Source organism: Lepus europaeus, chromosome 5 (assembly GCF_033115175.1).
Source record: "Lepus europaeus isolate LE1 chromosome 5, mLepTim1.pri, whole genome shotgun sequence".
Taxonomy (NCBI): domain Eukaryota; kingdom Metazoa; phylum Chordata; class Mammalia; order Lagomorpha; family Leporidae; genus Lepus; species Lepus europaeus.
The window spans coordinates 23,625,372-23,638,688 of record NC_084831.1 but is presented as its reverse complement, the minus strand read 5'-3'; the positions used below and the strand labels follow the sequence as shown (position 1 = coordinate 23,638,688).

Sequence of the window (13,317 nt, the reverse complement as noted above, 5' to 3'; positions counted from 1 at the left end):
CAGGAATTCATTCATACCACACAGTCTCTGGCAAAAATACCCCCTCCCATCCCCTAACTATGGGGGGGGGGGTGTCTTCAAAAGGTTCGAGGAGAAACATATATTATGAAAAAAACTACACGTGGAATTAAAGCAATTTTGCGCCAAAATGAACATATCTTCTAATGCCACGTTCCACCAACTTTTTGAAGTCCCCTTGGACTTAGGCACGTGTCTTGTTCCAAAGCTCCATTTGGTTCATCCATTTAAAAGGGGGGGGGAGGGGTAATGATAACATCTGCTTCTGGATTCTGTTGTTTTGTTTGTGTAATGGAGGGAGGGAGGGGGAGGGAGGGAGAGAGAGAGAGAGAGAGAGAGAGAGAGAGAGAGAAGAGAGATTTTCCATTCACTGGTCACTCCCCAAATGGCCACAATGCCAGGGGCTTGGCCAAGTTGAATCCAGGAACTCCATCCTGGTCTCCCACATGGCAGGGGCCCAAGTCCTTGGGCTATTTTCTGCTGCTTTCCCAGAGAGCTGGATCTGAAGTGGAGCAGCTGGGGCTCCATCCAGTGCTGACATGGGATGCTGTGAACCCAGACTTGGGTTTAAAGCAGTTTAACCTGCTGCGCCTTAATGCCTGCTCCAGGGATTTTGTTTTAAAAGTTCAAGGACACAATGTTCTTAAGGCCCTTTGGGGTGTGCAATAAGGATCAATACACACTAACACTACCATAGGTCTTTCTGTTCTTTAAGTTGTCAAGTGTCAAACACTGGCACAGGTTCTTTAAGGGAGGTGAGTCCTGCCTCGAGGTTGAGGTTGTTGAGGTTGTGGGGCAGTGGGTTGAGCCATCACCTGCAATGTCAGTATTCCATAGGAGCCTCACTCCCATCCACCCACGTGGCAGACCTGGCTGGAATTCCAGGCTCCTGGCTTTGTGCTGGCCCGGCTGGCCATTGTGGCCATTTGGGGAGTAAACCAGCAGATGGAAGATCTCTGTCCGTCATTCCCTCTCTCTGCCTTTCAGATAAATCTTCGAGAAAAAAATATAAGGGTAGTGTAGGCTGACTTGCAGGAGTGCGGAGTGCAGAAGGCAGGCGGTGGAGTCCCACAGGTGGGGGAGGGGGCCTCGGGCTGATGGAATCGACAGCATTTCTGAAAGAGGGTGAGGAGAACAACTTGCACAAAAACTCAGAGATCAGAAAATCTTGGAATGCTGGCAGGGGTGGGTGGGGAGTTGGGCTCCAGGGGAAAGGCACCTGGCGGGGCAAGCAGGTGCAGAGCGGGCGCGGTGCGGGCGCCGCGCCAGGTAAGGGTCATACTTTCACCGGGAGCAGGCGAGGACGCAGGGCAGCTCGGCCGCAGATGTTGCCTCTGCCACCAGGCAGTGGGAGCGGCGGGAGAGCGCCAGCCCTGGAGCCTGCTAGCCCCGGTTTGCAATTCCCCCTCTCCTAGGTATTCTTGTGACCTTGTCAGTTGCCCTGAGTCGCAGGCTCCTTCCTCGTAAAAGGACAGATACCTGTGTCACAAGGGTCAACCAGAGCTTTCCCCAGTGAGTACCAACCCAAGGGCGAATTTCCTTTCTTCCCTATTCTCATCTCTGCTCGGACTCCAAGCTCGTGGTGGGACTGTGGGGTGGAGGAGGTCCGCGGCGTGCGCCCTAGCGCGGCGTGCGTCCTGGCTCGCCGCACCCGCTCCAGGGGCTTCCTTCTCGGATTCCCAAGAGCGCCGAAGACAGGGAAGGGGGCAAGTCCTGCCAGCCTGGGGCAGGGAGTCAGAAGCCAGGCACCCGCGCTGACGCAGGAGAGCGGAGTGCCACGGGTTTGTCTCCTCCCCTCTTGGCGGGCTGGGGGAGGGGCGGCCAGCCCCTCGCGGGTGAGCGCCAGCCCGGGGCTTCCTATTTCGGGAGCCATTGGGGGGCGTGGGCCACGTCTCATCATGTGATGCAAGGGCTATTTAAAGCGGCAGCTCGGCTAGGGAGCCGCCGCTCCGGGAGTCTTTGCACGCCTGCTCTCACAGCTTCTCAGCCTCGCTCACTCTCACCATGGTGGACGCCTTCGTGGGAACCTGGAAGCTGGTGGACAGCAAGAATTTCGATGACTACATGAAGTCAATCGGTGAGTGACCAGCGGGGCTCAGGATGCTGGGTTGGGAAGACGCTGTCCACACGCCGAGCCCGGCACAGCGATCCTTGCGTGGCTACTGCCCTGTGTGCCCCGGCATCCTGCCTCATTAAGGTCGGAGAGCAGGGGAACGCGAGGTTGGCAGCCCGGGCCGGGGCATGAGGGGCCCGTCGGGAGGAGGTGTCCTGGTCCCACCCTGGGAGAGGGCTCTCCAGGTAGGGAGGAACAGGAAGGAGAGGCAGCTGTGCCTGTAGATGTGGGGGCAGGGCGGTGCTTTCGAGGAAGATGGGCAGGTGGGAGGCTGGGGAGGCGAGAAAACCAGGAGCATGGGTGGTCTGGAAATGTCCGGTGACTGAACCTAGAAAAGCAATGGGGCTGACAGGGAGTGTACTATGGCCTCTGGATATAGGAGATACCCGGGAGGAGGGAGCTTGAGTTGGGGAAAAGGTGAATTGGTGAATCTGATAAGGGGAAGAGGTGAGGCCGGGATCTGCTCAGGTAGCAACAACCCCTGCCCCTCCATGTGGGGTTGGGTAGAGGATTCTCGCTGGAGGCCCTCTTTTCTCGCCGGCCAGTCTGACCTTGTCCTGCAGAGGTATGTACACAGGTCTTGGTCGCTGTGAGAGCTGTGGTAGAGTGGGGGAAGAGGCCCATCACCAGCTGGGGCCTTTTCTACAACCTGACGCTGAACCAATGCAGTGTGAGGGTCAGGGTGGAGAAAGCCATAGCCTTCTAGGGTACAGCAGAGGGTGAGGTGTGTTGGTCCAGGAGGGCTTGGCTTGCTGTGTGGTGTTGGGATGAAGACTAAAGACTCAAAGATTCTTACAGGCAAGAACCGTGGACACGGCTATAGCTTGCTTAGCTCAACAGAAAGAGAAACCGAGACCCAGACAGCGGAGGATCTCCTACCAATTCCACAGCTAAACTGTTAGGAAGACCCAAGATTTCTAGATCCACAACCCAGAGCTCTTCCCACTACCCTACAGGCATTGTGAGTAGGAAGTAGGGGAAGGGATTAGCGGCTGGCAGGTCTTCCGCTCCTGGTTTGGGCTTACAGCATGTCACCCTTTCTCTACAATTCCCAGCTACGAGACTAATCTAGTCCAGCAGGCTGGAATAGGGACAACTGGAATGGTGCTCATGGCTGAGCTCGGTCCATGATTTCCTCCCAAGGCAGGAGGGCTGCACAGGGGTAGGGAAGCCCACTTCCTATACCTCTTACACCTCTGCTCCTCACTCGCTCCTGGAACAGGGCCTCCAGATACAGCTCCTGGGGCCAGAGTGCTGCCCCTGCCCCTGCCCGGGCTCTATGCCAGTGACTCCAGGAAGACTGCGTTCTCGGAGAAGCGGGGGCCCACGGCAGCTGTTGGGGAAGCCGGAGGGCCCAAGTTTTGTTTGTTCCCACGAAGCAGACATTAGGGCCAAGGAGCTGAATCTCTGAATTGAGTTACACCAGCCTTACCACCCTGTTCAGCTTCAGCCAGGGAGCAGGTATCCCTGGAGACCTGTTCCTGGGCAGTTTCTTACGTGAGGGGCTGAGACTCCCTTCAGCCTGCTTTTCCTCATTACAGAGAAAAGACCCTCAGTTCTCAGTAAATGGCTTTGGCTTCATTTCTAAGGAAACCCAGCTCTTCCCGAGTCTCCTAAACTCTGCCCAGTTCTTACTTTCCTACACTCATCCCACAGTGATTTCCCTCCTCAAACACTCCACACCTCTGGGCAGGTCCTAAGCAAACAGAGCTCCAGGTGCAGTGACAAGACCCTGCTCTGTGCTGGGGACTGACTGGCCTGGGTCACTCTGACACCAGCAGGCAAGGCCGGGTCCCTCACTGGCTAGGCAGCCCATCCCTCTTGTTGCAGACAGACCAAGGGTTCTCAGGGAGCAAAAACGTGGTACCAGTGACCACAAACAACTGGTGGTCTGAGTGCCTGAACTGAGGACGTGCTGGGCAGAATGACCCAAGGCATAGAACAGTTTTGGAGCCTAGGTTCAAATCCAGGTTAATCAGTGACTGTTTTCAACTCAGCCAAGATACTTCACTGGGCCTCATTTATAAATTGGGGATAATAAAGCTATCCTATAGCATTGTCCTAAGCATTAAGCAAAGCAACTCATGGGCTCATGCAAACTACCTAGGCACAGGATAGCATTGTGGCACAGTGGGTTAAATCACTGCCTTGACATCAGCATCCCCTATCAGAGCATCGATTCTGAGTCCTGGCTGCTCCACTCCCAATCCAGCTCTCTGCTAATGCACCTGGGAAGGCTACTGGCTTCGGCCTAGCCCAGCCCCAACTGTTGCTGCACTTGGGGAGTGAACCAACAGATAGGAGCTCTGTCACTCTGCTTTTCAAACAAATTTTTTTTAAAACGTACCTAGGTGTCAGCTGGCACGGGGTTGCGCTGCTTGGAGACTTGATGCATACCACTTCACCATACTGGGCTGCCCTCCTGCCTCATAGAAGCCAGCCAGCATAGGCTCTGGGGATGAAGGGACAGTGAAGTTGTGATGGGAGGTTGGAGACAAAAGGACAGATCCTAGGATAACCTCATGGAGTAGTCAAGCCTTAGCCTAAGAGTTCTTTGTTCTTCACTGCTTGTAGGACACCTGGGCTTTGCCCAGCATCCAGGGAAGCCATGCTTGGGTCAAGAGAGTTCCTATAGAGTTTTTTGTTTCTGGGTCTCCCACCTGGGTACAGGGGCCCAAGTACTTTGGCCATCTTCCACTGCTTTCCCAGGCTGTTAGCTGGGAGCTAGATTGGAAGTGGGGCAGCCAAGGACTTGAACTGGCACCCACATGGGATGCCAGCACTGCAGATGGCGACTTTACCTACCATGCTGGCCCCTCTTATAGGATCTTACAATAGGAATCAGGGGACCTGGGCTTGAGTCTTGCTGCTCTTACTTTAGGCCTCTCTTACGTGTATGTGCATAATGGGATATACTCCCTTTAAATCCACCTCCTGGATCATAGGTAGGAGGCTTCGAAAATGCCTTGTCATATGTGGGGGACAAAAGCATTAATGTTTCTCATGGTTCAGAGTAAAAACTTCCAAAGGTGGAAAATTCTTGTTCCTGAGGCTTTGGAAGGCCAAGTCTGTCTCTTGTTCCATTAGTGCCTGACTTGAGGTGTCCTGGAAGACAACCTAAGGCTCTAATCTTGAGAGGTCGTGTGGTTGAGCAGTGATATAAGCTCTGGAGGGTTTTTGTTGTTGTTGTTTGAAATTTATTTGAAAGGCAGAGTGACAGAGAAAGAGATCTTCCATCTGCTGGTTCACTTAAGTGGCCACAATGACTGGGACCAGACCAGCCCAAAGCCAGGAGCCTGGAACTCCATCTCTGTCTTCCATGTGGATGGCCAGGGTCCAAAGACTTGGGCCATCATCTGCTGCTTTCCCAGGCATATGAGCAGGGAGCTGGATTGAAGTGGAGCAACCAAGACTGGAACTAGTACTCCAGTATGGGATGCTGGCATTGCAGGCAGCAGCTTAACCCACTGTACCACACCACCAGCCCCCAATCTGGGCTTCCAACCCAGATTTGGGACCCTGAGCTTTAGCTCTAACTCAGTATTTCCATCTGTAAAGAGGGGATAAGAGTATCACTCTTCAAGGGGACAGGAAGAAGTGAACGAGATCACCCATGTACAGAATCCTCCCAGAGGAAAGGCACTTAGCAACAGCTTACACTAACCCCAGTTCTGACCGAGTTGCTATGGTATACTGTTTCTAAAGTTTCTCATCTAATGGGATCAGTAGTCTCTATTCACCACAGAGCTAAGGGGAAGACTGAATTTTAAAAGTGGCCATAAAAGGCTTTGAAGCAATGGATTACCCTTTTTCCTCTTCTCGACACCTGTGCCTAGAACTTATTCAGAGCTTGTACATTGCAGCTATTAAGTGTAACCTGCCCCTTGTCCTCAGGTGTGGGTTTTGCTACCAGGCAAGTGGCCAACATGACCAAGCCTACCACGATCATCGAAAAGAACGGAGACATCATCACCCTGAAAACACACAGCACCTTCAAGAACACGGAGATCAGCTTTCAGATTGGGGTGGAGTTCGATGAGACAACAGCAGATGACAGGAAGGTCAAGGTGCGTCAGGGAACGTGGCATGGGGAATGGAGGGTGCTGAGGCCCTGAAGGGAAATGGGCTGGCAGTCTTGACTCCCTGACATTGCACCCCGAGGTGCAGGCTACCGAAGTTCCAGGTGCTAGATACGCATTTATTCTATCCTCATTTTCTTTCACTGGCAAACACCTGCCAGCTGCCTCTGGGAGTGGGCAGCAGAGCTAGGATGCTCTTCTGACCTCCATGTCTACCCCAGCTCCAGCTGGGTGACTTGTACAAGGCATGGAGTACCTCTGGGTTTCTTTCTTCCATAGATGGGGCGGTTATGTGGCCACAGCTGTGATTTTGAGTGCTTTAGGAACAACACCCAGGAGAAATCAGGGCCTTCACTGTGTGAGGTTAGCCTTGCTTCCCACACCAAAGGCGGCAGCCAGGAATAAGCAGCTGAGACCTGCTCAGATGTGTGTCTTCTGCAACCTCAGTTCTCAGGCTTTGCTGTTGACCCTGATGAACGATTTCCAATGAGTCCAATGACAGGCAGGATGTTCTGGATGGGGCATTTGCATTGTGGGTCTGAGTCTTTGCTCACTTTCCCAGGCTGGGGTAGTGAACATCTACCCACAGATTCAGGGCTCTGTCACCCTGTGGTGGCCCTATCTTGGCATCGTGCCTCAGGCTCCCAGCAATGGGCCATGGATGAGAACTGAGGTGCTTTGACTCCTACAGGGTGTCCCCACAGAATCCTCTCCATCATGACCCTGTTTCAGCCCCTCTGCTGTCCCCTCTTCCTCACAGTTGCCCTTAGGAAGGACAGGGTGGGGTCTGGTCTTCTCACAGAGGGAGAGGAGCTGAAGTCCAGTCTGGGATCACACAGGAGGCAGGCAGCAGAGCTAGGGATGGTATCCATGAGTGGCAGCCTCCCTTTGACAAAGGAAGCTACCTTACCACATTCCCCTACCTTCCCAAACTTGCCCAATTCTCAAGGTAAAACGTAACAGCAGTCACCTGGGATGTCTAGGCCAAAAATAATCTGTTCCAAGTGGGCAAAAAGACTTGGGGGAAGAGGATGAGGAATAAGGAGATTAGGAAAGCACAGAGATGAGCATCCCCAAGCACACAGAGTCTTCCCAAATTCTCCTACTGAACCTGCTCAGTCAGGGTTCCTTAGTCTGGCCTAGCGCCCCCAAATTCCTCAAGAGACCTGGGAGAGCTGCCAAATGAGAACTAGCTGATGCATGCCAGTAGCAGCCGGGGGATGACGTGGGCATTTGACCCAGGGCTGAGATCACTGCAAGGACACCCAGTCCTAGGTTCTTGCCATTTTTGCCCTTAGCCGTAGAAGTCACATGATGGGGGCAAGGAGGGGAGAGAAGTTTAATTAATCAATACTTTCCATCACTGGGGGTCTTTTAGACATTTTGTGGATCACCTCACCTTGAAGACTCCTGCCCCATCTCAGGGCCAGGCTGTCTAGCCCCACTGAACTCCTTGTATCTCCCTACTCACCCAATGTATGACAGTCCCTCCCCCAACCAGGAAGCAGTGGGGCAGAGGCTGGAGGTGAACTGGACATCCCGTGAAGACAGGCTGGAGGTGGGCTGCTTGAGCTCTGCTTCCCGCATCCTCCCTAGTTTGGGTCAGAGGTTGTGTCCTCAGTATCCTGACCCATTCTGCACCTCAGTCCTGGCTCAGATCGCTGCTCAGGCTTCCACCCTCTCTCCACAGTCCCTTGTGACACTGGATGGAGGCAAACTTGTCCACCTGCAGAAGTGGGATGGCCAGGAGACAACGCTTGTGCGGGAGCTCAGTGACGGGAAACTCATCCTGGTAAGATGGGCAAATTTAAGCCTCACCTAATTGGTTACTTCTGCTCCTTTAGATTGCCCCTTTACCCAAGCCTGCTTTAAAAAGCTAAGGCCTTTCCCTGGGTGCCCAGAGGCTGGGAAAAAGAGGTGGGGGCAGAGGACAAAGAGTAGATGTGGGAGTTTTTTGTGGTGACTTTGGGTTCAACACAGGCCTGGGTTCAAATCTCAGCATATAGGCTGTATGACTTGAGACAAGCAAATTCTCCAAGTGCCGCTGTAAAATCGGCATCAGTAACACCAACCTTTGGACTCTGGGAGCTACAGAGATCATACATGCACAGCACAGAGCTGAGGTGGGAGGAGTACAGCAGGTACTCCGTATCTTTTGTCCCCTCCTCTGTTTCCACCTTGTTTTGCCCCAGAAAGAGGCGGAAAGCAGGGCCAAATATGATCCCAGATGCTTAGGGGAGGCTCCCATCTCCCATCGCAGCATTTCTTTCTCCCTAGGACTGCATGGTCACACATAAGGGTAGGCCCTTGTCTGAACAGCATAAGCCTTTCCCCCATTGCAGTCCCCCCTCCTCTCAGTGCAGTCTGTTTTGGGATAAGCTTGGGGACTTCACTTGGAAAACACAGCCTTGACTGAACTCTCCCCATAACCTGGTCTCTGCCTTCTAACCGTACGGCATCAAGTTCTCACTGTGGCATTTCCATAGCATATTCTTCTTGGGTGAGTGTAACCTGCACTGACTCTTAAATAAGAATGAGGTGCTTAGCTTTGGTGATGAGAAAGACAAATCCTCACTGGGCAACTGCACCATGGTGAGGACATAGCCTTGGCTCTTAAACCAGGCCGGATGGTGGAAGCTTGGAGCTCTGCCCAGGCACTATCCCAAGACAGGAAGGGAATGGAAAGTTGGTAGCCTAGCAAGGCCTTTTCCCAAGCATCTTAGGCCATTTTTACTCACCTATTTGTCTGCTATGTGCCTGCACTAAGGAGGAAGGAAGCTGAATGGTGTAGGGGAAAGATAAACACTCCAGGATCTTAACCAAATTACTTCCTCTCTCAAAGCTCATTTTTCCAAATTTCTAAAAGAGGAATTCTAACGAATATGTGTCAAGTGCCTGGCACATAGTACTGAAGTGACGATTACTATAGTCAGTAACGTGAAGGGTGCTCCTGACAGCTTCCCTTGCTCTGCCCGCCCCCATCTAACTCTGTCTTTCCTTCCAGACGCTCACCCACGGCAGTACAGTTAGCACGCGCACTTACGAGAAAGAAGCATGACCTGCCCGCACCGTCACTGACTGCTCCTCTGCCAGCCGGCTACCCCTCAACTCAGCACCACATTGCCTCATTTTTTTCCTCTCGTGTTTTGTATAAATCTGCCTTAGTTGGGGTCAGGTGGCATCAGCCTGGATCCAGTTCCAGTTCTCATTGTGTATGTGGCTTCTTTTTTTAACTGCATCCAAAGGGTGCTCTGAGGTCAATAAAGCAGAGCTAAGGCCACCCAGTTGTCTGTTTCCTCTGGTGATAGGATGCCAGAAGTCTCAGTTTCCTTTTGTGTGAGGCTGCCTGAAGGTCACTAAGGGGAAGCATTAGACGAGAGCCTGACGTGGACGGTCTCAGATGGTTGTCAGCTGACCCCCTTCCACGCTGAGTAACAGCACAGCTGTACCTATACCTGTTTCACACTGACCCTCCTCACGGTCAGCTGAGCTCTAGTCCAGGCAGTGCTGAGGCTTCCCCAGGTGTGACTACTGACCTGTCACCGTGGGCCCACCCTGCACTGGCTCTTCTTGTGGTCCTTCCCTTTCTCAGGACACAGGATCCACGCTGTGCCATGGTGGTGGGAGAGAATGCCCACTGCCTAAGATGACTTCTGAGCTCTTGCCTATGAGCCAGGCTGGTCATCATGGTTACCAATTCTTACTGGTTCTCTCATTGACTGTGTGAAGAGGTCACCCAATCCTTACAGGAGGGCTTATAAGTGATCTCCTAAGAAGGCTGGCACCTGCTAGTGCCTCTGGCTCTGTACCTCAGCTGGTCTCTCCAAGGTCTAAGGTAACATATTAAGTATTTTCCTGTCAATTAATGCAGGCTCAGTGACTTTAAGCCTGTAAGTTACCTAGGAAGAGGATTACAGGTGTAAGAACTTTCAGTAAGTTTAAAACCAAACACACTTCCATTTAGTGCCAGGAATTTAAGCAGAGATCTGAAGTGGAACCGACTGACTCACACGGTAGCAGATACAAAGTAGAGCAATGATCTTGGCTTCAGATGTCTGGTTCAGTGTTCTGCTGGAATGTCACACACGAGCTCAGTCACGCTGGATGGCTCCTTTCTGACGGTGGCCACTGGCTGTCACTTCCAGCACAGGCGAACGGTGTTGGGGGACTGGGAGAAGTGAGCACCACTTCTTACCGTGTTCTGCCTCCTGCTGCCGGTCTCCTGCTCCTGTGCTGGATGCGGCAGAGACCACCCACCAATTGGCCCAACACAGACCAACAGGAGGAAGGGGCCAATCACTCTGTGTCCAACTACAGCCAGATTCACCTCCACAGCAGGACCTGTGGATTTAGCCTAGACCCCTAGGAATCCAGCTCTGGCAGTGGCAGCTGGGGAGGGTAACATGACCTCCCAGTGAGTGAAGAAGTTGTGTGAATGAATGGGTAGACACAGAGGTCACTGCAAAGGATCTGGGTGTGACAAGGAAACAGTAACTCAGCTAGGCAGCTGCTTTTGAACTCTTAACTCCCAAACCTGCCTGCTACATGAGGAAAGCCATCTCCCATGGGAGCAGAGTCAGCGGGGTGGGAGGCCACATTAAGTTGCTCAGGACCCAGGGCTCATTGGCACTAGGCTCCTGGTTCCTGATTCTCTCAGCCACCCCCTCTGCTCTTCCTAGTCTCACTCCTTATGCTTCTTCTTGTGCTTCTTCTTCTTTTTCTTCTTCTTTGCTGCCTTACTGTCTTTGGGTGTGTGCCTGGCCCTCTTGCCTGCATCACTCTCAGAGTCTGAGCTGTCAGAGTCAGATGACTTCTTGTCTCTATGTTTCTTTTTCTTCTTTTCCTGAAAAGAAAATTTAAAAATTCAACACTGTGTGGGTATATCTGGTTTTAAAAATAATAGCATATAGCCAATCAATAGGTCACTTAGTACATTATGAGGCATTAATTAAAAGCAATAAAGCAAATATTGAAGAACTAACCAGAGGGTTTGGGTGTTTGGCACAGTGGTTAGGATGCTACTTGGGATGCCTGCATTCCACATCAGTGGCTGGGTTGTTCAAGTCTCAGCTGCTCAGCTTTCAATTCAGTTTCCTGCTAATGTATACCTTGGAATGCAGTGGTAAGGGCTCAAATACTCGGGTCTTGATTGAGTTGAGGGAGTTCTGGGCTACCGACTTCAACCTGGCCCAGCCTTGGCTATTGCAGGCATTTGGGGAGTGAACCCCGTGGATGGAAGATTACTGCTTTTCTGCCCTTTCAAGTGAAAAAGACATCATGTATTAGATTCCAATGTATATGACATATGTGTGTGTGGTTTAAAGATTTATTTATTTATTTGAAAAATCAGTTACAGAGAGAGAGAGAGACATCTTCCACCCGCTGGTTCTCCTCAGATGGCTGCAACAGCCAGCTCTGTACCAGACTAAAGTTAGGAACCAAGAGCTTCATTCAAGTCTCCCACATGGGTGGTAGGAGCCCAAGTAGTTGGGCCATCTTCTGCGGCTTTCCCAGGCCATTAGCAGGGAGCTGGATCAGGAATGAAGCAGCCAGGACACAAACCAGCACCCACATGGGATGATGACATTGCAAGTAGAGGCCTTACAAGCTATACAACTCTGACCCCATATGGGTTTTTACATACACACACAAGGGGTCTTTAAAAAGCTCATGGAGGGGCCGGTGCTGTGGCATAGTAGGTTAAGTCTTTGCCTGTGGCGCCAGTATCCCATATGGGTGCCAATTCGTGGCCTGGCTGCATCTCTTCCGATCCAGGTCTCTGCTTATGGACTGGAAAAGCAGTAGGAGATGGCTCGAGTGCTTGGGCCCCTGCACCCAAGTGGGAGACCCAGAGGAAGCTCCTGGCATCGGATTGACCCAGCTCCAGCTGTTGCGACCATCTAGGGAGTAAACCAGCTGATGAAACACCTTTTTCTCTGACTATAACTCTGCCTCTCAAATAAATAAATCTAAAAAAAAAAAAAAAAGCTCATGGAAAATGATTATGAAGAAACTATGCATGATTTTCACATTTTTATATCAAAATAAGTATCTTTTAATTTGATTTTTTAAGAAGATTTTATTATTTGAGGGGTCAGTGCTGTGGCGTAGCTGGTAAGGCCACCGCCTGCAGTGCAGCATCCCACATGGGCACCAGTTCGAATCCCATATGCTACACTTCCCATCCAGCTCTCTGCTGTGGCCTGGGAGAGCAGTGGAAGATGGCCCAAGCCCTTGGGCCCATGCACCCAGGTGGGAAACCTGGAGGAAGCTCCTGGCTCCTGGCTTTGGATCGGCACAGCTCTGGCTGTTGAGGCCATCTGGGGAGTGAATCACTGGATGGAAGACCTCTTTCTCTCTCTGCCTCTCCTTCTCTCTCTGTGTAACTCTCTCAAATAAATAAATAGATCTTTTAAAAAAAGATTTTATTATTTGAAAGGCAGAATTAGAGAGAGAGAGAGAGAGAGAGAGAGAGAGATAGTGCGATCTTCCATCCATTGGTTTACTCCCCAAATGGCTGCAATGACTGGGCTAGGCCACACCGAAGCCAAGAGCCAGGAGTTTCATCTGGGTCTTCCACATGGGTGACAGGGGCCCAAGGATTTGGGCCATCTTCTGCTGCTTTCCCAAGCCACGAGCAGGGAGCTGGATCAAAAGTAGAGCAGCCAGGACATGAATCAGCCCCTATATGGGATGCCAGCATTGCAGGCAGCAGCTTAACCCATTATACCACAATTCTGGCCCATTAATTTCATTTTCAAAAATTTTTTTGAAGTACCATTATATGTGCACATCATGTGGTGTATATGTATTTATACATACCTATATACACTTAATACAGAAAACACTGGAAAGGGCACAAACTAGTAACAAGTGTTAACTTGGGAATGAACTGAATAGAGGAAGAGGTAGAGAATAAAAATTTCTAGTTCATTAAGTCTTTTTCATATAACCTGTTCAGTTTGATCTACAAAAAAAAGAAAAAAAAAAAAAAAAAAAAACAACCAGGGTGGGCACTGTGGCAAAGCAGGTTAAGCTATCTGTATCCTACACTGGAGCGCCTGGTTTAGCTCTTGGCTACTCCACGCTTCTGATTCAGTTTCCTAC

The 13,317-nt window shown here is 51.4% G+C and overlaps 2 protein-coding genes across 3 annotated transcripts in view; one reads left to right on the top strand and one right to left on the bottom strand.

Annotated features, from left to right (window-relative positions):
- Positions 1-1,939: 1,939 nt before the first annotated feature.
- Positions 1,940-9,490, top strand: FABP3 (fatty acid binding protein 3). The gene is made up of 4 exons (XM_062190836.1): positions 1,940-2,095; positions 6,026-6,198; positions 7,901-8,002; positions 9,215-9,490. Exons 1-4 carry the CDS (start codon positions 2,023-2,025, stop codon positions 9,266-9,268), a joined length of 402 nt encoding a protein of 133 aa, XP_062046820.1. The 5' UTR covers positions 1,940-2,022; the 3' UTR covers positions 9,269-9,490.
- A 679-nt stretch (positions 9,491-10,169) lies between these two features.
- Positions 10,170-13,317, bottom strand: part of ZCCHC17 (zinc finger CCHC-type containing 17) — a 71,925-nt gene continuing 68,777 nt past the window's right edge. For both annotated transcript variants that reach the window (XM_062190833.1, XM_062190835.1), the window contains exon 8: positions 10,170-11,053. In XM_062190833.1, coding sequence (XP_062046817.1) covers positions 10,892-11,053 — 162 coding nt within the window. In that variant the 3' untranslated portion in view covers positions 10,170-10,891. The remainder of the gene's footprint in view (positions 11,054-13,317) is intronic.